Genomic DNA, 23,768 nt, shown 5'->3' with positions numbered 1-23,768 from the left:
TTCATGGGCTAAGTCGACAATATGTTCCCTCAGTCCAGAAGGAGGTACACGTTTTCCCAGTCTGAGGATAAGACTACATTCTGAGGATAAGACCACATTCTAAAGAAAAATTATTTCTTATATTCAAAAATGTTGTAAATCTGTAGGTAAAACATTGCATCTTTCTGGCCATCCCTCTACTATATTCTCTTTAACTGAAGTCAGTACTTTACACGTTGACATTTAATTCAACCATTCCTCTTTCTTGATGGCAGAAACAGAAATGGATAATAAAGGGTCACATTGATCTGGTATGTCCCCATTCTTTTGTTGTATGGGCATTCTAGATAAGAAATCTGTTGCAAAATCCTTCTCTCCTGGAACATATTCCAATTTTTGAAATGAAATGCTTGTAACCCTAAAATCTGGTTCTATGTCGGAACGAGTTCCTCTACCCCGCCTACCTTTACAACACGGTCTCTACAACGACTGCTTCTTTACCACATATTGCTTTACCACGCATTCCTTTACAACAAATTTTCGTTGTAAAGGCATGCATGTTAAACGGCTATCCGTGGCTAGGGTTACCACACCCTCTTTCTTCTCCTGAACTCTCAATACACCTCCCAACATCATAAATACTACCCTGCACCCCACACCTAAAACCTACCCCGATCCCCTCCTACACCCTAAAAATGACCCCAAACCCCCATCCCCTAAAAACGACTCCGAACCCACCCACCCTCTATAAACTACCCTGAACACCCCCACCCCTAAAAACCTACTCCAAATCCCCCCACCCCCTAAAAACTACTCTGGTCGCTGTTGCTGTTCCTGATTGCTTCACAGGACTCAGCCTTTCAACCTCTACTGGAAGGCGGACTGCAAGTTTTTACGAGGGAGTGGAACCAGCAGGGCTGCGAGCACGTTGCTGGCGCAGGACTACCTGTCCCAGGAGCGCCAGCAACCACCCCCAATTGGGACCAGCTGGGGCGCTCTCCCTGCCGGCTCCTCCCTCGCTCTAGGCGCACTGAAAAACTCTTTGCCTCAGCCTACCTTCGGATTCTGTCTACCTGGTCGCTGTTGCTGTTCCTGATTGCTTCACAGGACTCAGCCTTTCAACCTCTACTGGAAGGCGGACTGCAAGTTTTTACGAGGGAGTGGAACCAGCAGGGCTGCGAGCACGTTGCTGGCGCAGGACTACCTGTCCCAGGAGCGCCAGCAACCACCCCCAATTGGGACCAGCTGGGGCGCTCTCCCTGCCGGCTCCTCCCTCGCTCTAGGCGCACTGAAAAACTCTTTGCCTCAGCCTACCTTCGGATTCTGTCTACCTGGTCGCTGTTGCTGTTCCTGATTGCTTCACAGGACTCAGCCTTTCAACCTCTACTGGAAGGCGGACTGCAAGTTTTTACGAGGGAGTGGAACCAGCAGGGCTGCGAGCACGTTGCTGGCGCAGGACTACCTGTCCCAGGAGCGCCAGCAACCACCCCCAATTGGGACCAGCTGGGGCGCTCTCCCTGCCGGCTCCTCCCTCGCTCTAGGCGCACTGAAAAACTCTTTGCCTCAGCCTACCTTCGGATTCTGTCTACCTGGTCGCTGTTGCTGTTCCTGATTGCTTCACAGGACTCAGCCTTTCAACCTCTACTGGAAGGCGGACTGCAAGTTTTTACGAGGGAGTGGAACCAGCAGGGCTGCGAGCACGTTGCTGGCGCAGGACTACCTGTCCCAGGAGCGCCAGCAACTACCCCCAATTGGGACCAGCTGGGGCGCTCTCCCTGCCGGCTCCTCCCTCGCTCTAGGCGCACTGAAAAACTCTTTGCCTCAGCCTACCTTCGGATTCTGTCTACCTGGTCGCTCTTGCTGTTCCTGATTGCTTCACAGGACTCAGCCTTTCAACCTCTACTGGAAGGCGGACTGCAAGTTTTTACGAGGGAGTGGAACCAGCAGGGCTGCGAGCACGTTGCTGGCGCAGGACTACCTGTTCCAGGAGCGCCAGCAACTACCCCCAATTGGGACCAGCTGGGGCGCTCTCCCTGCCGGCTCCTCCCTCCTCCCCCTACAGTTCAGTTGGCTTATCTGTAATTGAAGAGCCCCGCTACGCGGGAGCGCGCGGGAGGGCGCCGGGAGAAGCCCGGGACAAGGGCGGGACCGACTGTGACCGACAGAGACAGATAGAGGCTGGGCTGGGCCACATCCCTTTAGTTTCCCATTTGTCCAGATTGTGGTAGTATCCAGTATCTCTTTTATTGATGCTAATTCATTGGACTCTATCGTGATCCACAGTTGTCCACTCCCCTCTCTTACAAAATGACTACTAAGAAATTAAGATCCGGGCGAGTGGTAGTTGGTAGAGCTTGTACTAAAACAAAATCCAACCCTTTGCGAAATAGAAATGGCCCAGCTCTACAAGTAAAGAGTACATGCCAATTATATTCTTTATGGGATAAGGGTAAAGATAAAGTGGATCGAGAAGAGGTCCTTATCGAGGATACTATTATTAGCACTAAAGAACAGATCCAAGATCCCCATATTAATAGAAGAGATAGTGCTTTACTGGGTGTTACCGCCCCTCTTCATTCCGATGTTTTAATTCATAAGAACCAAGAACATGATACAGTTTTCATTCCTGAAGCCCAAAATACGGCAACAAAAGTGGTAGATCAAGGTTCCCCAGTAATAGCTATAGTTCATAACTCCTCCCTCGTTTTAAACAACGATCAAAAAAGGTGTCCTAGTTCGTCTACCCCACTGCATATCCCTCTAGAGGACTATACCCTCCCTGATCTTGAGCCCCAGAGAGTATTAATTCAGAATCTTATCTCTCGACAGGATACTATGGCCACTCCTGTGTTACATCTCTTTAGTAGCACACCCTCAAAAAATTCTGACTTTTCCACCCCTGAAATGAACTTTCTCGTTAGCCCTTCCCAAAATCAACTCCAAGATAATGAACGTCAAAATTTATATGTACGAGAAAATAATGTAATCTCTGATTCTTTAACTACTCTAGAGCGCCTTATTTCATCTATATTAACGCTTTTGGAAAAACTAGTCAATGGGTCAGATAACGTATTTGATACGGTAACCTTGATCCTAAAGGCCCTCTTGAGTAATCATACAGGATTAAAAGATACTTCTTACCCAAAAATAATAACTTCTCCAAAAAATTTAACTAAGGAAGAACATAATGAAATAAAGGATAAAATAACTAGTGATCTATCTACCAAGTCCGCTCCCATGTATAAGATAAATACGGACTATATAGTTCCGATTCCATCTCTTACCCAAGGGAACGAGATCCCAATTAAAAACAATTGTGCTGTTCCTATTAGTCAAGAGATTAAGTTATCTCCATCCATGGAGTCTAATACCTTACCCCCCATTTTTCCCATTTTTTTCCCCCAAACTATTAAAGAAACACCAAATCAACCGGCCTTATCGGATAAAGTTTCTCTATTAGAAGAGAACAAATCCGAAATAATAGTATCAAAAAAACAACGATGTAAAAAAAGAAAACCAAATCGTAGATTTTACAAAAAGAGGCAACGGAAAATTATTTTTGAAAATGATAAAGATTCTCCAGTGAATGATTCCAATCTTGTGGATTTGGATCCTAACTTATCTCATGAACAAGTGGTAAGTCCAAAGGTGATTTCCACAGTAGTACAACAAGAATTATTTTGCCATATAAATCAGCAATATCCTGATGCTCAGCGTACTTCTTTACATGATCAAAATTTAATACCCGCCCTTGATTTAATTCCAAGAGTGACTCTTAATCCCTTGGCTATCCCATTTTCACAAGTAGTTGCAACTGAAACCACATCTAACACAGGCACCAAGACAAGTGAAAATGTAGATACTCTCTTTCTTGATTTTATTCCCATCTTTGATCCAGATCTTATTTTAAATAGATCCGCTTTAGTTAAGTGTTTTCAGGAAATAGAGAGTTTAAAACTGATACAATCGGTAGACATAGATGTTATAACACTAATAAATTCGAAAAATGGAAAGATAGCACGTGTAAAATTCTACTCTAAATTGGTACTAAATCACATTTTACAGTGGGTAGAAGAATTTCAAATAAGAGGAATCGATGTCGATCCTTTTATACCTGTCAAAAAAGACGGCCAAAATTGCCAAAGGTTGTTAACTAATCAGGGTCCAAATGCATATCTCTCAGGCAGTCTCCCAGTTAAGACTGAAGAGTTGAAAATACGTATATTAAAAAATAAGCGGCAGGTGACAGTTAATAACCCGCTTCCGATAAAACAAGTTAGGGTAAAAGACGCAGATTTCGAGTGGAGTTGGCTAGCCGCTATTCTCTCAGATAAATCTGGTCTTACATCTAGAATAAATTCAGATTTTTAGCGATAACCTAAAAATAATATCATGGAACATTGCTGGATTAACCCAGAGTTCGGAAAAGTTGTTATTTTTAAACTCTTTAGATGCAGATATCATCTGCTTACAGGAAACCTGGATGATAGGGGCTTTACCGGCTGTGAAAGACTATTATGTGTTGGACAGTAATGCCACTCCTTCTGTAAGAGGTCGAGCGAAAGGTGGGTTAGCTTGTTTGTTATCAAACAAAGTTAAATGGAACTATACCCACTTTATTGATCCGAATAAACTATTTCAGGCGATCACCTTAACAAATCTTGTTAATGATGGCTCCAATAAATCAGTCATAATAATAAATGCTTATGTACCGCCTGACCTAAGTCACAATAGCGGAATTAGAAAGATCTGTTCCTTTATACTCAATTCACAGGAATCCAGTCCCCCCCCCTATATTATTTTGGTGGGTGACTTAAATGGTAAAATATCCAACGGAGCATTAGAGTTATTTAGAAATAAAGTAAAGGAGGAAATGTTCCAGATACCTAAGGCTATATTCCCAAAGAATATAAAAACAAATAAAAGAGGGAAATTAATCCTGGAGAGTTTAATCGAGGCAGATTGTATCATAGCCAATGGAAGATTTCCTTCAGATAGCCCTGCCCACCTAACACATAAATCAGGGAATGGTGGTTCAATTTTGGACTATGTAATAGTCGATAGCACTTTTTTTAGCTCTCTGAAGGATTTGGCAGTATTAGTTACAGATCTTAGTGATCATAATGTTTTAATGGTAAAATTAAACGTATCATCTTCTCAAAGAGATTTATGGAAGATTGGGGATGATCTTTTGAATTTCAATATTAAAAAAAGGAAGTGTCACTGGAACTCCGGGACTATTAAAAACCTGACCAATTTATTAGAACATACGGTAGATAACATAACCGTATGGGAAGGCAGAGAGCTACGTTGCTTTATGTCATTCCTGCAAACCTTAAAACTAAAAGCCCGAAAGCCTTTTTCTGTTAAGAAAACGCCCAAAATTCCCTTTGATCTTCGTAATCTAAATAGAGAAATAAACAAACTGGTCAGGGCCCAATATCTTTTGCCCACTTTAGACCGTAGACAAAAAATTTTACTTCTGAGGCGAAGAAGAAATAGGTTGAAGGTTAGACTAAAACGTGAGAAAGAAGATGCGCTTTGGTGTAAACTTCGTGAAGCAGTTAAGAGTGGCCAATCTAAGACCTTTTGGTCACTGATCGGGGAGGGATGTGGGGTAAGATCCAGACCTTCCCCTATATCAATAAATGAGCAAACCTGGGTAGATGTTGTTCAGAGTTTATACAGCAGTAATGGTGAGGAGTTTGACTCTAATAAATTGCAGGAAGACTTATTCCCTTACGATCCTCCTTCTGAATTAGAAATTGCCGATGCAATTAAAACTCTTCGCTCGTCTGGTGCACTAGGACCAGATGAAATACCAATTTCAGTATTGAAAGCCCATAGTACCCTATGGGGAAAAATTTTATATCCAGTCTTTAAAGCTTGCTATACCAATGGCATCGTCCCATATTCTTGGAAAGGGAGTTTGTTAATCCCTATTTACAAAAAGGGCGTTAGGGATTTACCCCAAAATTATAGACAAATAGCACTCCTAGATGCCATAGGCAAGGTTTTCACCAAATGTTTATTGAACTCCATAAATGACTGGGTGACTATGTTCGCAATTCTCCCACTAGAGCAGACCGGTTTCAGAAAACAACACGGTACCCTGGATAATCTTACCGCTCTACAAATTTTGGTTGAAAAATACGTCACAGTCCGTAGAGGAGGTATTTATGGAGCTTTTATCGACTTCTCTACGGCCTTTGACAAAGTGGACAGAGTTTTGCTTTGGAGTAAGTTAACAAAGTTAGGGATGCCCCCCAGCTTACTGAAATTAGTTATCGCTCTTCACACAGACACCTGGTGCAGAGTTTTAATGGGTGGTGAGAGAGGACTTTCTAGGATAATACCTACAAATAATGGGCTTAAACAGGGCTGCCTATTGGCGCCCTTTTTATTCTCCTTATACATTGCTGATCTTCCCAAAGTCATATTATCCATTAGCAATGGTATTGCACCTTTATTAGGGGGATCACCCATCGCATGCTTAATGTATGCTGATGATATCTTAATTCTGGATCTCACCCCAAAGGGATTGAATCATCGTCTAAAAGCTTTGAACTCCTACTCAGAATCTCATTTTTTTAAAATTAATAGTTCAAAAAGCAAAATAATGTGCTTCTGTGGAAGGAGAAAACCTAAATACGATGATTATTACTGGTCCGTTGGGGGTGAAAGACTAGAAGTAGTTAAATCCTATCCCTTTCTCGGGAAGATAGTCACGAGCAATCTATCCAAAAAATCCCACATTGAGAACAGTAGTAGGAAAGCTCTTGCTCAAGGGAAGAGTCTCATTTCTTTATATAAAGCAACAGGTAGGAGGCACTTCTCTATATTGCTCGAGGTTTATCGGGCAAAAATTCCCGCATCCCTAATCTACGGATTGGAAATAGTGGATATGGCGTGCTGGAAATTTTTAGATTCTATTGAGGGAAGCATTTTACGTAATCTAGCCTCAGTAAATACTGCAAGTTCTACGTCTTCGTTAAGACAAGAATTTGGCCTGCGCAGTGCATGGTCTCAGGCAGTCGCGAGTGTGGCGCGTTGGGTTTTTAATATAGCTGAAGGAAAGCCAGGCACTCTGAGGTTCCAAATAAAGAATGAGTTACTGGGCACCTATAATGTCCATTCCTCCATCGTAAGGAACTTCAGACAGGCAATCATTCTATTACAGTTAGATGAACAAAGTTTTTTCTCATCATCAACTGCCCAATTAAAGTTATCCTTAAAGACCACGTCTTGGGAGTTGAGCTTTAGAGTAGATAGTAGGACTCGTAAAGACAAGCGAGGAATGTTTCCTTATGGCAACTTGTGTGAAATTAAAAAACTTCAGCCATACTTAGGTTGGAATCTTCCCCATGCAGTTAGGCGATTTATTCTTTTGTTAAGATATGATTTACTTCCATTGAACTGCCTTTTGTCAAAATGGCATGGCGGTATTGATATTTGTGATTTTTGTAAACTAAATTCCCAGGATTTATACCATGTTGTTTTTGTTTGTCCAGCCCTTATGGTATACAGGCGCAAATGGTTAAAACCTTTGTGTTTTCAGTTGGGAATTTTCACCGCGTATGATTTTATTGTAGCCATGTTTGATCCCCCAAATGAAATGTTTTGTTTTAAATTGTTTTCTTTCTTTAAATGTTTTTTAACATTGTATTAATATTTACATCCATTTATGTAACTATAGCCGTTTTTCTTTTCTGATAAACTGTTATGTGGATCTCTTAAGAGTTCCGTCATCATAAATAAATAAACTTGAAATAAACTTGAAACTACTCTGAATCCCTCCCAGCCCCTAAAAACGACCCCAAACCCCCACACCTCCTAAAAACTACCCTGAACCACATCACCCTTAAAATCTACCCCGGACCCACCCACCCCCTAAAAACTACTCCGAACACCCTCACCCCGTGAAAACTACCCTGAAACCCCTCTTACCTGTCCAGTTCGCTTTCCGACGCTTCTCTCTCCCCACCCATCCCAAACACTAGACCAACTTTGCCTTAACCATGCACATGCGTGGTTAAGGCAAAGTCGTTGTTCAGTCAAATCGTTGTTCGGCATGCAGGCTTCCGGAACTCGTGGCTCTGGCCTCGTTGTTCCGGATGTTTGACCTAAAATCCATTTGGATATTTGTGGAGTTGCTTTTTCTACATCCTTTGTTGAGAATACTGAAACAAAGGTTTATGATAAGCTCTTAGGTGGAATGGTAGACCCTATGAATAGAATTTAAAATGGTGTAACGCCCAAAAGCAGTCCAATGGCTATTTTTCCACAGTGGAGTAGTTAAATTCACCACCTTGTAATGACCTTGAGGCAAAATCAATACTTTTTTCAGCCCCGCCCTTAATTTGCACAGCACAGTGTAGCTCCTAAACCCCTATTACTAGCATCAGCGGTCAACTGTCTTCAAATTAATATTAAAATTACCTATACTGGGGCCATGAACAGTGGCATTTTGATTTTTTTCAAATTATTTTTTTCTGTTCCACATTCCATTCAAAGATAGTAGCCTTCTTTAATAATGCCCTTGTGGGTTGGACTTGGTCAACACATTTTTTTAAACAAATTTGGACATGTAATCTGCCAAACCCAAAAATTATTTGACTTCATCTTTGTTTGAAGGAATATGAGCATTTTATGGTTGCTATCAATAGGAGTGGATGGGGAGACTCGGATCTGCAAACACCTTCAACTTTACTCTATTCATCAATATGTCACCTGTGAGGTAAACAGATTTCACATCATTTTCAGAAGAATTCACTTGAAAAATATTTACGATCTCCCTCCTCACTCCTCTGATTTGATCAAATGTAATTGTATTCCTACTTCCTTACACACTTTAGCAAAGTGGCCTCTTTTATTGCACTCCCAGCAAATTACTCCTCTTGCCACACATTTTGGGTTATTCGCTGAATGATTTCTGTTGCCACATTTAAACCATTTCCATTTACCACTATTGTTAGGTTGGTTGTGTTGTAATTGTACACCCTTTACTCTGCACGCTTCCTCAACCTCATAAACCTCTCCATTGTCTTTCTGTGGGTCAGAAGTTACTTTCATCTCTTTAATACATAAGGCTGTCTGTCCAATACTTTTCCCGATATTGATGGCCTCAGAAAGACTTCGATTCAATGATAAAGGTTTCTCTTGTACCTTCTGATCGTTGACACACCTTATTGGTCAATATTTTATTTTGTTAAAAACCAATAAAAGTTTGCATAAAATGTGCATTTTGTCCAAAGAAACAGTACAGTGCGAGCAATGATTATTGTAACACTCAACTGGAGTCAATAGAGTTCATAATTCAATTAAAACCAATAAATAACAGATTAGTATTATTAAAATTTCAAACCCATTTTTCCTCGTGCCAATCTAGCTGCTAGTAAATATCTACTCAGACTGAAAATTATGTAATGTGTTCTGTCACATTTCAATACTCTTGAAGCTTCTTGATACTTTCTAAAGCTCAGTTTTTGGCAAAGTGGGCGAATCCATTTCTTCCTGATCTTATCATAGGCCGTGTAAAAGAACAATATGTGTACAATGCTTTCTGTATGTCCTAAAGTGAATAGAGTGCAAGTACATTCATCATCAGATTTGTTACATTCCTTCCATTTTGTAGTGTAGACGTTCATTTTTCAAAATATCATAGCAAAATGTCAAATACAGTATTTTTGTCATATGGGGTTGGATAGTATTTAGGAATTCATCGAAACGGTGGGCTTGGCTTAACTGCAAGAAATTTCACTGTGAATCTCCCTAAGCTTGAAATGTTGTGTAGAGTGTTCAAAATTCCCAATATATTTGCTTTAGATGTTTCTTGGAGCTTTGTGAAAGTGCTTGCGGCTCACTCAAATAACAGTTTAGGCCAAGTTTAGTGAACCATGCCATGCCATGCCATGGCGTAGCCAAGGGAAGGATAGCTCTCTATCCAGTTCCATTACTTTCGATGCCATCTTTGTAATGAACCGATTCCTGTGTCGAGTACTGTATCCAGTAGCATATGTCTCAAAATTGCAACGGGTTCCATCTGCCTGAAATTTAGATCATGGTACATTGGTATTAATGGTATCACTGCCAGTAAATCTAATAGTCCTCTCATAAATTTGTTCTCGCCAAGGGCAAGCTGTTTTAGGAAATCTATGCCCCACAACTCAGCCCAGTATAGAGCTGCTGCCCGAGCTTTATGTGTGTAAAACTCTTGGGCAGGTGTAATCGTTTTAGTTGTGGACGTATTGTATCTATTAGAGACTGCCCTTATGCCGTGTGCGAGAACCATTTTTGTTTCATTTATTTGGGGATTCCACAATAGCCTGGAATCAATTGTTATACCCAAATAATTAAAGTTTGATGCATGCTTCAAGTTCTATTGGCTAACTGTGATGTTTCGCCTAAAGATCCTATGAGGTTTTATAGACATGTATTTTGTCTTACTGGTATATATTTCCAGTCCATTTCCAATACAATACGTGTTGAAGCTGTCTAGTAAATTTTGGAGACTCCTAGGCGTTTGTGAGACCAGAATGGTATCGTCCGCGAAAGTAGCACTGCTACTGGGGTCCCGCATAGCTCCAGGGAGTCATGACTGCACTTGTTAAGATGATCAATGACATCAATAATATAGAGTGAGAACTGGATAGATGTGAGTACACAACCTTGCTTCACTCCTCTATTAATATAGCAGTTTTAAAAAGTTTTTCAGCCACATTTGAATTAGGCATACTTACTGATTCTGCAATGAGGGACCATTTAGTAAGGCACACCTTACGAATTGGTCCCTTTTAAAGGAATAAGTAAGTGTGCCAAATTCAAATGTGGCTGAAAGACCTTTCAAAAGTACAATATATGTAGTGACTTTAAAATGTTTTGATTGTGATGTGTTAAAAAAATGAAAACAAGTTACTTACCTGTAACTACAGTTATCCAGTATTGGTATCTTTCATAGATTCACATGCCTGAATCATTCCCCGTCGTCGAGGCGGAGGTCCCACAGTAAAAATATATACAATAGCAGTGCCTAAAAACTTTCTTGTAGTAGGCTGGAAAGCCTGAAGGCCTAGCTAGGACCAAAACTTAGCAGCCTATCTACCTCATTATGTAAAAAGACCTGAAATAGTATCCTCAGCCAATCAGCTGTCCTCACCCTCTAGAACCTTCCCAGCCCAGGATGTTCTCCTCAGATTTTCCCAGCACACGTGAGAATAAGTATCCATAAAATAGAACTGCCCTGCCGGGGAGGAGGTTGGGTGCATGTGAATCTATGAAAGATACCAATACTGGATAACCGTAGTTACAGGGAAGTAACTTGTTTTCTTATCCAGTATTGGGGTATCTTTCATAGATTCACATGCTTGAATCAGAGTAGCAAGCAGTGACATCATGTCTGTCGTTAGAGGAAGGTGGGAGACAAAATAAATCGTATACACCCCCACACAACCTGGAAGGTTATAGAGCACAAACTTGTTTACATAACATATGCATCAAAAAACTTCATAAAGTACATCACAGATTAGGACAGCGTTAGAAAAGAATAAAACATCATAATGCAATACATATGCTTAAAACAGTCAAATAAAGAAGAAAAGACTATAAAGAGTCTAACCTTAGTGAAGAAGATGCTGCAGCACCGCTTCCCCAACTGCTGTATCATCATGAGTTGCCGACTGTAGACAGTAGTGCTTTGTAAAAGTGTGCACATTTTTCCACGTAGCAGCTCGGCAAATGTTCTCCAGCGTCACTCCAGCGAAGAGGGCCGTGGACGCTGACATTGTTCTGGTGGAATGCGCTTTAACCTTTCTTGTCAAAGGTTTGTTAGCTTTGTCATGACAGAAGAGAATGGTAGATGACAACCATCTAGCTATAGTTGCCTTTGTTACAGCCTGACCCAAGGTGGCTTGACCATAAGCAACAAAAAGTTGATTAGATTTGCGTATGTCCTTTGTTTTTTGAAGATAAAACTTTAAACACCGTTTCACATCTAGGGAATGTAAAACTTTCTCCGTCGGAGTTTTAGGATCCGGGAAAAAAGTTTCGAGCTTGACAGGCTGATTGATGTAAAATTGGGTCGGCACCTTTGGAATGAATCTTGGGTTGGTCCTAAGCGTCACAAAGTCTCTAGAAAATTGCAAGAATGGATGTGCAATTGTGAAGGCCTGTATCTCACTGACTCTGCGGGCAGAGGTGAGAGCCAGTAAAATCGCCACTTTCCAAGTTAAAAACTTCAGCTCCGCTTTATGAATAGGTTCAAAGGGCCTTTTCAGAAGTTGGGACAACACAATATTAAGATCCCATTCAGGAGGAGGAGGCCAAACTGGAGGAAAAGCTCGGAAGAGCCATTAAAGGAATTGTTTGATCAAGGATGATGAACATAAAGATGGTTTGTTGGAACACTTTCTGAATCTGGATATTGCCGCCAGATGTACTTTAATGGACGAGAAAACCAATCCTGTTCTAGCTAAGGACAGCAGATAAGGAAGGATGTCCTCAGGTGGAGCTTGGAGTGGATGAACATTATTTTCTCCACACCAAGAACAGAACCGTTTCCACTTAAAACGATATGTCCTGATGGTACTTTGCGCACGGGCTTGTGATAAGATCGCCCTGCAGTCTGAGGAGATGTTAAGATCCTTGAACTCTAGGAAGTCAGGAGCCAGGCGTGCAAGTGCAGCGACTGAGGATCCGGATGGCGGATCTGGCCCCCTTCCCTTGTTAACATGGACACTGTCGGTTTGAGACGAAGTGGGAACTGCTGAGAGAGTAGAAGAAGTTCCTGAAACCAATACTGTCTTGGCCAACGGGGAGCAATGAGGATGAGAGTGCAATGCTCCCTCTTCATCTTTTGAAGTACTCTCGGAATGAGAGGGATCGGAGGATAAGCGTATGCAAAAATCCCGGACCATCTCATCAAAAGGGCATTTCCCCTTGATCCCTGTTGAGAGAACCTGCTGGCGTAAAACAGGCATTTGCGGTTCTGTTGCGTGGCAAAAAGCTCCAGTGTTGGTGTTCCCCATGTTTGAAAGATCTTGTCCACTTGTTGTTGCTCGAGTTCCCATTCGTGACAGCTCGTGAAAGTCCTGCTGCGGTTGTCGGCTAGAGAGTTCTGAATACCTAGTACATGTTCTGCTCTGAGGGATATGCCATGGAGTATTGCCCATTCCCACATTTCTTGAGCTTCCAACGACAGGGTGAGAGACTTCGTTCCTCCTTGTTTGTTTATATAATACATGCTGGTGGTATTGTCCGTGCGCACCAGCACTGACGAATTCGCAATCCTTGGAAGAAAGGCTTGTAGGGTTAGAAAAATGGCTCTCAGCTCCAAGCTGTTTATGTGTTTCTTTTGGTACTGACGAGACCATCGTCTTTGAACCTGAAGGTCCTGGAGGTGACCTCCCCAGCCTTCCATGGAAGCGTCTGTTGTAAGGATGAACTCCGGTATTTCGTGGAGAAATGTGAGGCCGGGCGACAGGTTGTGCGCCTTCGACCACCAAAGAAGGGCTTGCTTCATCTTGGATGTTATTTTGATGCGATCGTCGAATGATCCGTCGACTTGCCTCCACCATCGAAGTAACTCCTGCAGTGGTCTCATCCTGAGTCTCGCCATAGGGATGAGGCTGATTGCAGACGAGCACATCCCCAAGATCTTCATTTGGACCTCAGGTCTGAAGGTGGTTGCTTTAAGCCAACCTTGACGCCGAAGGACTGCTGCTCCTGCCAATTGCCTAAAGTTGGTGTTGGAAATATCAAGGGCACAATCAATGATTTCCGATGCCGCCCTTTCACCCTCAAGTACGATCCTGCGTACCTCCTGCTGACTATCCTCAGGGATCAGATCAAGGAACTCAGACAGATCTGACCACATCTGCCTATCATAACGGGCCAGAATAGCAAGTGAATTAGTTGCCTTAATGGAGGCCGCTGCATTAGCAGAGAACTTTTTCCCAATTGCATCCAGTCTCCTGCCATCCTTGTCAGGAGGTGTCGAAATTGGAGTGGCAGGGTTCTTGGACCTTTGTTGTGCTGCCTGAGATATGACCGAGTCCGGTCGAGGGTGTCCTATTAAGCAAGATGGAGTATCAGAAGGAGCTCAATACTTTTTTTCAATTCTTGGAAGGACTGCCGGAATGGAAGCAGGCGTTTTCATGATGTTGAGGCCCTCCTTCCATATGTAATCGATAATAGGTTTAGCTCTGGTGACTCTGCGATACCCTTCCTTAAAGTCATGCAAAAAGCAGTCAGACTGCTCAACTGTGACAGACAATTCAAATCTAGTAGCAGCACGGTGCATAAGATTGTGAAAGCCGCCAATATCCTCAGGGGGAGAATCTGACGGGCGTGGAATTGGAGGTGAAGGCATGGGAATGACATAATCATTCCACGGATCCCTAGGTGTATGATCCGGCAACTCCCCCTCTTCCCTGCTCTCATTATCATCCTGAGAAGAGGTATCAGTGTCAGCTTGAGGTGCAGGGTCAGCGTCCTGTCTTGGTGACAATGAAGCTTGCGGTGAAGGAGGCCTTGGTATGTCAACCTGAACAGGTTGCACAGAAGGTGAAACTGGAGCTGGAGGAAATCTCTGGTGATAGTCTGCCAGCATAGCTTGTAAATCTTGGATCAAAGTAGGTGGGAGATGACTTGTGTCCTCTGAACGAGAGGGTCTTGCCTGGGGCGAATGGCATGGCATTGACAAGTCCTCATTTCATAATGATCCTGGTCATAGTCCTCATCATCCTCCTGATATTTGATGTTCAATTGTGAAGGGTGACGGGCAACCCCAAAAGGTCCTTCATCCTCTTCGCCGTTATCCGATTCTACATCCATATAGATCTCCAAAAGATGTGATGGAACAAGTGGAGAAATGTGAGAGTAGTCTCTCTGATAAGTTTTCATTTGAAAATGAGTATATTGCATCCTCTTTGGAGGTGTGTCGTGCAGAAGATGAGCTGATAACAAAGCTCTCATATATGACATTTCCGTAGACAGAGCTGCCGTCGACGGTATGGATGTTGCCATCGACGAGACCGTCGACGATGGTGTCTTCGCCGACGTATCCTTCGTCGACGAGGCCGTCGATGGTGTCTTCGTCGACAAGTCCTTTGTCGACGAGGCCGTCGATGGTGTCTTAGTCGACGAGCCCTTTGTCGACGAGGCCGTAGATGGTGTCTTCGTCGACGAGCCCTTTGTCGACGAGGCCGTAGATGGTGTCTTCGTCGACGAAACCTTCGTCGACAAGGTCGTAGATGACTTCGTCAATGGAACTGCCGTCAACGGGCCTGTAGATTTCGTCGACGGAGTCTTAGTCGACATGGCTGAAAGGATCTTCGTCGATGGGGCCGTCGACGACGGGACAGTCGACGATGATTTCGACATCTGAATCTTAGCTGACACCACAGGAGAAGTAATAGCTGAAGTGGTGGTAGTAACAGAAGAAATTGAAGCGGTAGAAGTAGTAGTACTCACAGTGGACGGTCCTGAAGGTAGTGATGCACTCTTTGAGGGTTCTGAGACTCTTTGAGAGGATTTAAGTTTTTTCTTCCTCTCAGGAGAAGAGCTCTCTCTGGATCTGGCTCTCTTGCTAGAGGTAGAGGCCTTGTCCTCATCATCTGTAAAAAATGATTTTAACCACAAAAGAACCCTTGCCTCTCTATCCCTGATGGTTTTTGAAGGGAAGGTACGGCAAATTCTACAATCCTTCACAACATGTGAGGGGTGCAGACAATAAATGCAGTCAGAGTGCTGGTCGTCCACATGGACCCTCTTCTTAAAGCAGGTTCCACAAGCCTTGAAAAGAGCCTTCTTTTCAGACATTTTGAAGAGAAAAAGACAAAAACTGAGTAGTCACTCAGGGAGACTCCCTTACACACGAAGTGCGGTGAAAATCTGAGGAGAACTGCCTGGGCTGGGAAGGTTCTAGAGGGTGAGGACAGCTGATTGGCTGAGGCTACTATTTCAGGTCTTTTTACATAATGAGATAGATTGGCTGCTAAGTTTTGGGCCTAGCTAGGCCTTCAGGCTTTCCAGCCTACTACAAGAAAGTTTTTAGGCACTGCTATTGTATATATTTTTACCGTGGGACTCCCGCCTCGACGACGGGGAATGATTCAGGCATGTGAATCTATGAAAGATACCCCAATACTGGATAAATGTGCCTTTCTAACACCATATTGGTTGCACTTTAAAGCGGCTTTCTGACTTATCCAAAGTGGTTTGGAAAACTTCCAAATCATCATCTTCTCCAATACTTTCATCAAACACATGGTCTACAATTTCCTCATGTACCTTTCTGCCTTGCATCGCTAAATTATGTGATAATATATTGAAGAAAAAGGTTCTCCTATGACAATCAAATAAGAATTGAACATTCTGATCCATCTTTGCCAGGGTAATTCTGCTTCCCCGATCTCACTCAGAAATGGCGGAGGCTGATTTATACTAGCAGCAGCCATCTTCACACTAATTCTCTGAAAGTAGTAATAAATTCTATAACACTTCAACAGGATACGTAGTAAACAATAATACGATAAAGAACAACTTTTGCACTGAATATTATCAGAACCCCAACCCCGCCAACATTACTAAAAACTCTGCAGAGGAAGTTTCTATAGAGCAAAATATTGCTCCCAGTCATTTATAACCTTATATACTGTTCTCCTGTAGAAGTTAATTCCTGTTACCTGAAAGAAAAACATTAGTTGGTTACGTTCCAAACCTTAACTATAGGACCAGGTTGACATGCTGAAGCTGAGAAAAAGAAACAAAACCCACCCATCTCCTCTACTGATAAATATACAGGGCTAGACGCCTGCAAAGCCTTGATCACAGGCAATGATAAGTCTCCTCACGAATGCAAAGGCGAAAATGTTGGGACGAGTGCAACGCGGTGAAACTGGCACCCACCACTTCAGTTGGCATCAATCTTTAATAAAGTGCCACTCTGACTCAGTTCTGACTCAGTTCCTGTATTTCACACGTATGTTTCCTTATTATAGATAGAACACCCCTGCTCAAATTAAGCTGGTGCATTGCCCCCCCCCCCCAAAAAAAGGAAAGTCTCACCCTTTAACAGTGTGCAGCGGCATTGATGGATGCACAGTGAGGTGATAACGAAAGAGATTGTCATGGGAGAGAAATGGAAGAAAGGAAAGAAGTGAAGCATAAAGGGTGAGATGGAAGGAAGTAGGAAGGGAAGGAGGCGGAAGACAGAGAAAGAAGGAGGTATGAGGAAATGGAGGAAAGAAGTTGAAAGGGAATGAACGACTTAAAGAGAAGAATAAAGAAAGGAAGTATATAGAGCAAGAGGCAGGTAAAAATAGAAGAAGAAAAAATGAAATTGAAGAAAAGTAGAAGGGACATAGAAAGAGATATAAGGTGGGTTGCCCTGCTGGAAAGTAGGTAAGAAAGTATAAAAGAATCCAGGGAGTTGGAGGGAAAAAAATGTGAGAGGAAAGGAGACAGTTAATTTGAAAGATGAAGAAAACTAAGTGAGGTGAGAACTTACCGCTCATCGTTTGGGCCCCGGAGTGGGTTCTGCCCTGCCAGGCCTGGCATGCTGATGTGGTCCTTTATGAACATGATGTCCCCGACGTTATACTTGTCATTCAGTCCCCCCGCCGCATTGGTAACAATCAGAGTCTCCACCCCGAGGAGGAAGAACACCCGGATGGGGAAGGCGACCTGCAAGAGAAGACATACCTCAGCCTAGCACATGCAGTGCAGCTACTGGCACCAGTCACACCGGAGCTCTGGGCTCGGTCAGCAAGGAGAGACTCAGTGATGTGGGCATTTGCACAACATCTGTGCACCATGCATCAATGCTGTTCTTATGGTAGAGGCCATTGGAAGTCAGAACATTTCAGAGTGGGAAAAGTCTTTCGAGCCCTGTCCTGAAATTAGACTGGTCAATCATGCACACCCCTCAGATAACCTTCGAGCACAGCATCCTCAGGAAGAGGCACATACATCCTTGGAAACAGGGTTGTCCTTGATTGCTTCCAACTGTTCAAGAGCTAACTGTGGCGAACAGCTATGATTCTCACAGAGCTACCTCCTGTCCTGCTCAGTGAGTAGCTCGACCTCCCCCCTGCATTCCTTAATTATTTCCTCCAGATTCAACCTGTGACGAGAGGATGTGGGCTCCAATCCCCAGAGATACCCCAGGAGGACATGGTTGGGATTTGCAATAGCAGAAGCCTTATACTGTTGCTTCTACGTGCCTCCCCTTCTTTTAAACAAGAAGCGCCTCAAGTTCTAGACTGCGGACCCAGCACCCTTTAACAACAGGTATTGTCCGTCCCTAGTCGGGACAATTTTTGTGTCCCTCCTCCGAAACATGGTGCTAATTCTGACTGCCTGCCTACCTTGATAACAGAGGCCAACACAGCAAAAGAAGACCGCCTGAATATCGAGACTGTTGTCTGCATTTATGCTTAGGGCCAAGACAATGGAGCATACCTCCATAAAAGAGATCAAGTGGAGACACAGAGAGAAAAGAAGAAACACAATGACACCTCTTATACACAGGTGAAAGAATGTCTGGTAAGATATCCCCTACCATACTGAACAGGAGTTCGGCTGCCCTCTAGAGCATTGGCCAGGCCTCTTCCAAACTTATATTGCATGTGCCTTAAAGAATGAGGATTTCCACCTCATAATGTTCAAGTCTGGACCTCTTTTTAAAGTTCTGTCAGTGCAGCTCTCAAGAAGACTGTTTAGTTAGCTACAAAATGCTTAGAGTGGGCTTTGTGCCTGCCCTCTCTAGTTTGTTAGTGTTTTTTAACCAGCTTCTGTCAACCATTGGCTGGAGATGTTGTCTGTCACAGCTTGGCTCAGCCAAGAGCACTATTTCTCCTCTTAATCAGATATAATGACCCTGAAGCAGAGATCAGGCGGGAGACCAGTGTTCAATTCCCGACGCGGCAGGGTCTTGGGCTCAATATCTGTGGACACGATAATTCTCGCCTCGGCGCCTACTCTAATCATGGGTCCCACGGAGCAACTCTGGGCAATAGGTTGCTTAATCTCCACAACGGCCCCGACAACACTGGGATGCCTGGCTTCACCTTGGGGGTGCCCATGAAGGGGCATCTCACAGGGAGAGCCAGTAAGGGTTCCACAGCGTTATACAGCGCCGGTACGCCCCGGTGATGGGCAGCTGTGCGCTTTACAAGTATACTACATTTACATTTACATTTACATAATTGGCTGTTAGGGTGTATCTTTCTACCTTCAATGAAGTGCTTACTTTGCATGCCATTTCTTGTTGGCTCCCTCCCCTGTGTCTTGCTCTGTTCCTCTTTGTGCTTCTTGACCCCAGTCTCACCTCTCCCTCCTTCCCCGGTGTGTTCCTCCTTCCTCTGCCCACCTATCACCCCTAATTTCCCTGAGAACTCCTCGTTCTTAAACTTGCCACTCCCTCACAAGGCCAAGACCCACCCTACCCTGCAGTCGCGTCTCATAAGTGCCCCTAAAATCGAGTACTGTTTTATTAATGCTTCATAGTATTGAAGGGTGGGTTATACCAAAGTCTCTCTTGCTCTCAATACAGTTCTCTTTTTGTTTAATTCTCATTAGAAGGCCGGGTGGGAAGGGAGCCTTCTTTATCGTTCTTCCTTTCTTTCTCGATCATAGGTTGTAGAAACTATGGAGTGGCTATAATGGATGTTCCCATATAAACAGGAAACAGGACTGTATCGAAGGTAATGGAGCCTTCAATACACTCTTCCTTTCGTTTCTTTATCTAGCATTAATTAACCTACCAAAGAGGTACAACACAGGCGCCTTTGTGGTGCCAAAATGATTATCATCCAGAGAAGGGCAGTTTACCTAGCACGTTGCTTCCCCATGGCCTCAGTAGTCCTATGAAAATTGTCTCTAGGCTACAGCAAGGTCTCCCCTGCATGGCCAACACCTAAATGCATCAGTGTTTCTTGCTCTCCTCTGGCTACTTCTCCTAACTAAACTCCTAACATCTGCTGTGACACAGTCATTCATACTAAATATACAATGCTGATGAGTTGTGGTTATACTTGTTTAATATTAAATCTGGTTCATACCTTTACACTTCCTCCCATGAGCTAGGCCCTGCTACCACTAAGCCATAGGTACCAGCTGAGTCTCAAAGAAGCTATTAAGCCTTGTCCCTCCGGGGCATTCATAGCAGCCAGCACCCTACTCAGAGGTAAGCACATTTGGTATCAACCTTAAACTGCTAGGTGCTCCCTATGGTCCACCGGGTAGAAGAAAAGGGAGGTCATGAGTATTCCACTGTGAAGACTGCACAGGAGTAGGAGTGTTCAAAATTCTAGGAAAACCAGGTAGTAAGAGCTACAGCTCAACGTTCGTGTACAGAATCACAAGTACCCTGTGGGCGTAGCAATTACTCATATAGAGTTCTGCAACCCAACAGGTTTCCGTCTGTGGATCTGAGCCCAGGATCTCTTACAGGTTACACTGAGAGCCTTTGAACACGCAATAGTCACAGAGCCATTGTCCAGTGGTCCTCTGTGTAGGGTCAGGAGTGGGGACCAGAGGAAGGCTTCCACTATTTAAATATATTAAGCATAGTACAGAACTCAAACACTCCAGGGTCTAACAAGCATCTTTTGACTTTCAAATGATTGTATTCAATATACACGAAAGGAAGCTGCAAGGAATTTATTTTTTGTACTAAAATAAGTGTAAAAAGAGGGCTATACACCCCATTGTCTATCTCTAAATACAGTCCTGATTTATTACCTGATAGTTGGACCTGCACAAACACTCCTGGCACATACTTACATTCCTTTTTTCTTTGTCCTAACATTACTTCTTTTTGGATAAAGGTTTGTAAATCAATCTCCTCTATTTCTTCTATTACTTTTCCTTTTGAGATCAACTATATATATTTGGGAAGTACTTCTGCTAATTGGTTTGGTGCACATAAATTGGGGTTGTTTGTGGATTTATTACTTGCCATTGGCTTGCAGGTTATGACTTCTAACTGGCAGGACGTCACTAAGGTCACCTTTTCTGGCTGGTGGAACCTTCTCTGTTATCATCATAGGCTGGATAGAGCTTCTGCCACTACCACTCACCAACTTCTTCGAAAGGAGGCCTTTTGGTCTCCACCTACTAACTATTTATCCTCACCTGCAATGCATATCAAGGACAGTAGCCTCCATGAGTTTTACAATTTACTCTTTCTATATTGTTCATATCTGGATAATATACTATTACCACTTTGTTGTTTGAACACTTATGGTGCAAGTTATAGGATTTCAATATTGATTATATCTGGTACGGATGTTGATTTTTCTTTCTTTCTTTTCTTCTCTCTTCTCTTTCTCTCTTTACTTATAAAACATAAAATGCTTTTCCAATAAGGTACCTAGGGCCATATGTATCAAGCCTTTTTCCTGTTTGCAAACGGGCAGATTCTCAGAATCTGCCTGTTTGCGTATTGGAAAAAGCCTTTTGGGATGTATCATTCCAAAAGGCCATCACAAAATAGAGAATTGCTAAATATGCAATTTTGTGAATGCAATTAGGAAATTGCAAATTGCAATTTCTTAAATGCAATTCTGGAAGCACCAGAAATTTGCTATTTGGCCTTAAGGAATTGCAAATTACGAACAACCTCAAGTTGGTGGTAATTTATGATTTTCTTTAAATAAGCACTTTTTTGATTTTTTAAGTGTCATATGTCGCACATACATGCCCTTAGGGCTTGTATGTCCGCAAAATGTGCACACATGCATATATCAGGGGTGCAACATAGTGTCCTTTTGGCAACCTTGAAATTGCATTCTCAATTTGCGATTCTCCAATTGGTAATCGCAAGTTGAGAATATCTTCCCATTCATTCCTATGGGCCTCCTAGCCCATAGGAATGAATGGGAAGGTATTCCTTAATTGCGTATCACAATTTGCGATTCGTAAATAAGGAATATGTAGGATGCGCAAAATGTTTAGCAAATCCTAAATATATTGCATTTTGCGATTGTCTAATTGCGATTCGCCTAAAAATCACAATTTGAGAATCGCAAAACTCTTTTTTGATACATATGGCCCCTAATCTTTTATTATTGTTCCTATATTCTTGTTTAATAACAGTTATTTGATCAGGTTTTTATTTTACTTTGGAAATATATATTTGGTACTATTTTTGTAGTTTATCTCTAATTATTGTTGTAAGTTGTACCCTTTACTCTTATTTACTTCAATAAAGTTCTCTTAAACAAAAAAAACAAAAAAAGAGGGATATGCCTTCCAAATAGAGCATCTGAGATCTATGTGTAAAGCACTTGGTTACACAAACCCGGGATTGGCCAGAGATCTTCTCTGAGTGGTGATTACTGGCCAGTTTTATAGAGTGACAGAGTAAGTGGACAGTATCAGGGTCACTGTACGTCCTTCCCTCATCCCTCTGTTAAGGCATCTGCGTCTCCAGTCCCTATTTGCAGGTTAGTTCTAGGTGTACTGAGGTATTGAGCAAGGTATTTACGACCCTGTAACAGAAAAAAGATAATCAAGAGGAAATCCGATCACTGGTCCCTCATCACCTCTCACCACTCTACTCAGCTTAGAATGGAGTGCCCCACTTCCTGCACAGTCGTATGTTATTACCTCAGGGTTCACTATCCAAAGATAAAACTACAATTTTGTCATTATGTCAACAGTCACTACATCATTAAGGAAAGTTTTAAAGTGTTCCATAACAACTTCTACCCCGCTACCCCACCTTACAACTGTACCAATATTTGTAGTCAAAGTAAAATTATTTGAGATAATTTATATATAAATAGAATATTTAATTAACCTAATTCTAACCTGAATTGTATCCCCATCCTTAAATTAGAAGTAATTGTTAAACGTAATATAAATCATAAGCCAACCATAATGGTTTGCTTTAATTAATTTATATTAAATATTTCTCTTAGGTAAACCCTAACTTAATATAAATGAGATGAAAATAAATTAAACACCCTTAACCTAACAATAATACTAAACATATACTTTAATAGATTGTCATTAAATTAAACTAACTCTTTTCCCATTACTAATCCACAAAAATAAACCTAACCCTTAAATCATTTAAATTAAATCAAAATAAATGAAATCATATAGCCTTCTAGCCAGCTGTAGTGGGCTATACCTGCTATTAAAGGCCTGCTCCAGCGTTTAACAAGGGTGCGGGACTTTAATACCCGGTATAGCCCTGCTACAAAGGGCTATAAGGCTATTAGAACATTATGCCACTAGAGGGCAGAATGTTCTAAAAAATAAAACAAAGCCTTCTCGAAGCTCGAGGGGATTTAAATCCCCTCGGGCTCCGAGAGGCCTTTGTAAAATATTGGAATGTTGCTTAGCGGGCCTTTACCGGCCCGTAGAAGCACGAAGCACTCCATTGTCTTTAATGGAGTGTCCACATTCCAATGTTCTAATTATCCTTAACTAAAACCTGATACTAATCCTAACCCTTAATTAATCCAAGTTAAATTATATAATAAATAATTACACATAGCCTTACCCACATAATTGAAGGTTAATTTAAGTACTTAACGTAACCCTAAAACTAACCATAATCCTTTCCCTATTTTCAAATATTTAAATGTAAAAATAATCTTACATAACTATAACTCTAACCATAATCCTTAACCAGTTTAAATTGAATTACTTGTTAATAGTATAAATCAGTTGAAACTCTTTTTTTTTTTAAATTGATTTAGGTTAAAATATGTTAAATTAAATTACATTTATCATTTAACCAAAGCCTGTTTACTGTAATTATTATTATTACATTA

At 42.2% G+C, this 23,768-nt stretch overlaps 1 protein-coding gene across 1 annotated transcript in view; it reads right to left on the bottom strand.

Moving 5' to 3' along the window:
* The window catches only part of LOC147677660 (uncharacterized), a 160,844-nt gene that overhangs the window by 19,622 nt on the left and 117,454 nt on the right, over window positions 1-23,768 (bottom strand). Inside the window, exon 7 of the mRNA XM_086945572.1 lies at window positions 17,486-17,661. Within this exon, the coding sequence (XP_086801698.1) occupies window positions 17,486-17,661 (176 nt within the window). The remainder of the gene's footprint in view (window positions 1-17,485; window positions 17,662-23,768) is intronic.

Source organism: Lissotriton vulgaris, chromosome 12 (assembly GCF_964263255.1).
Source record: "Lissotriton vulgaris chromosome 12, aLisVul1.2, whole genome shotgun sequence".
Lineage (NCBI taxonomy): Eukaryota > Metazoa > Chordata > Amphibia > Caudata > Salamandridae > Lissotriton > Lissotriton vulgaris.
Note: the sequence above shows the minus strand (reverse complement) of the source record. Positions and strands in the feature narration are given on the sequence as shown.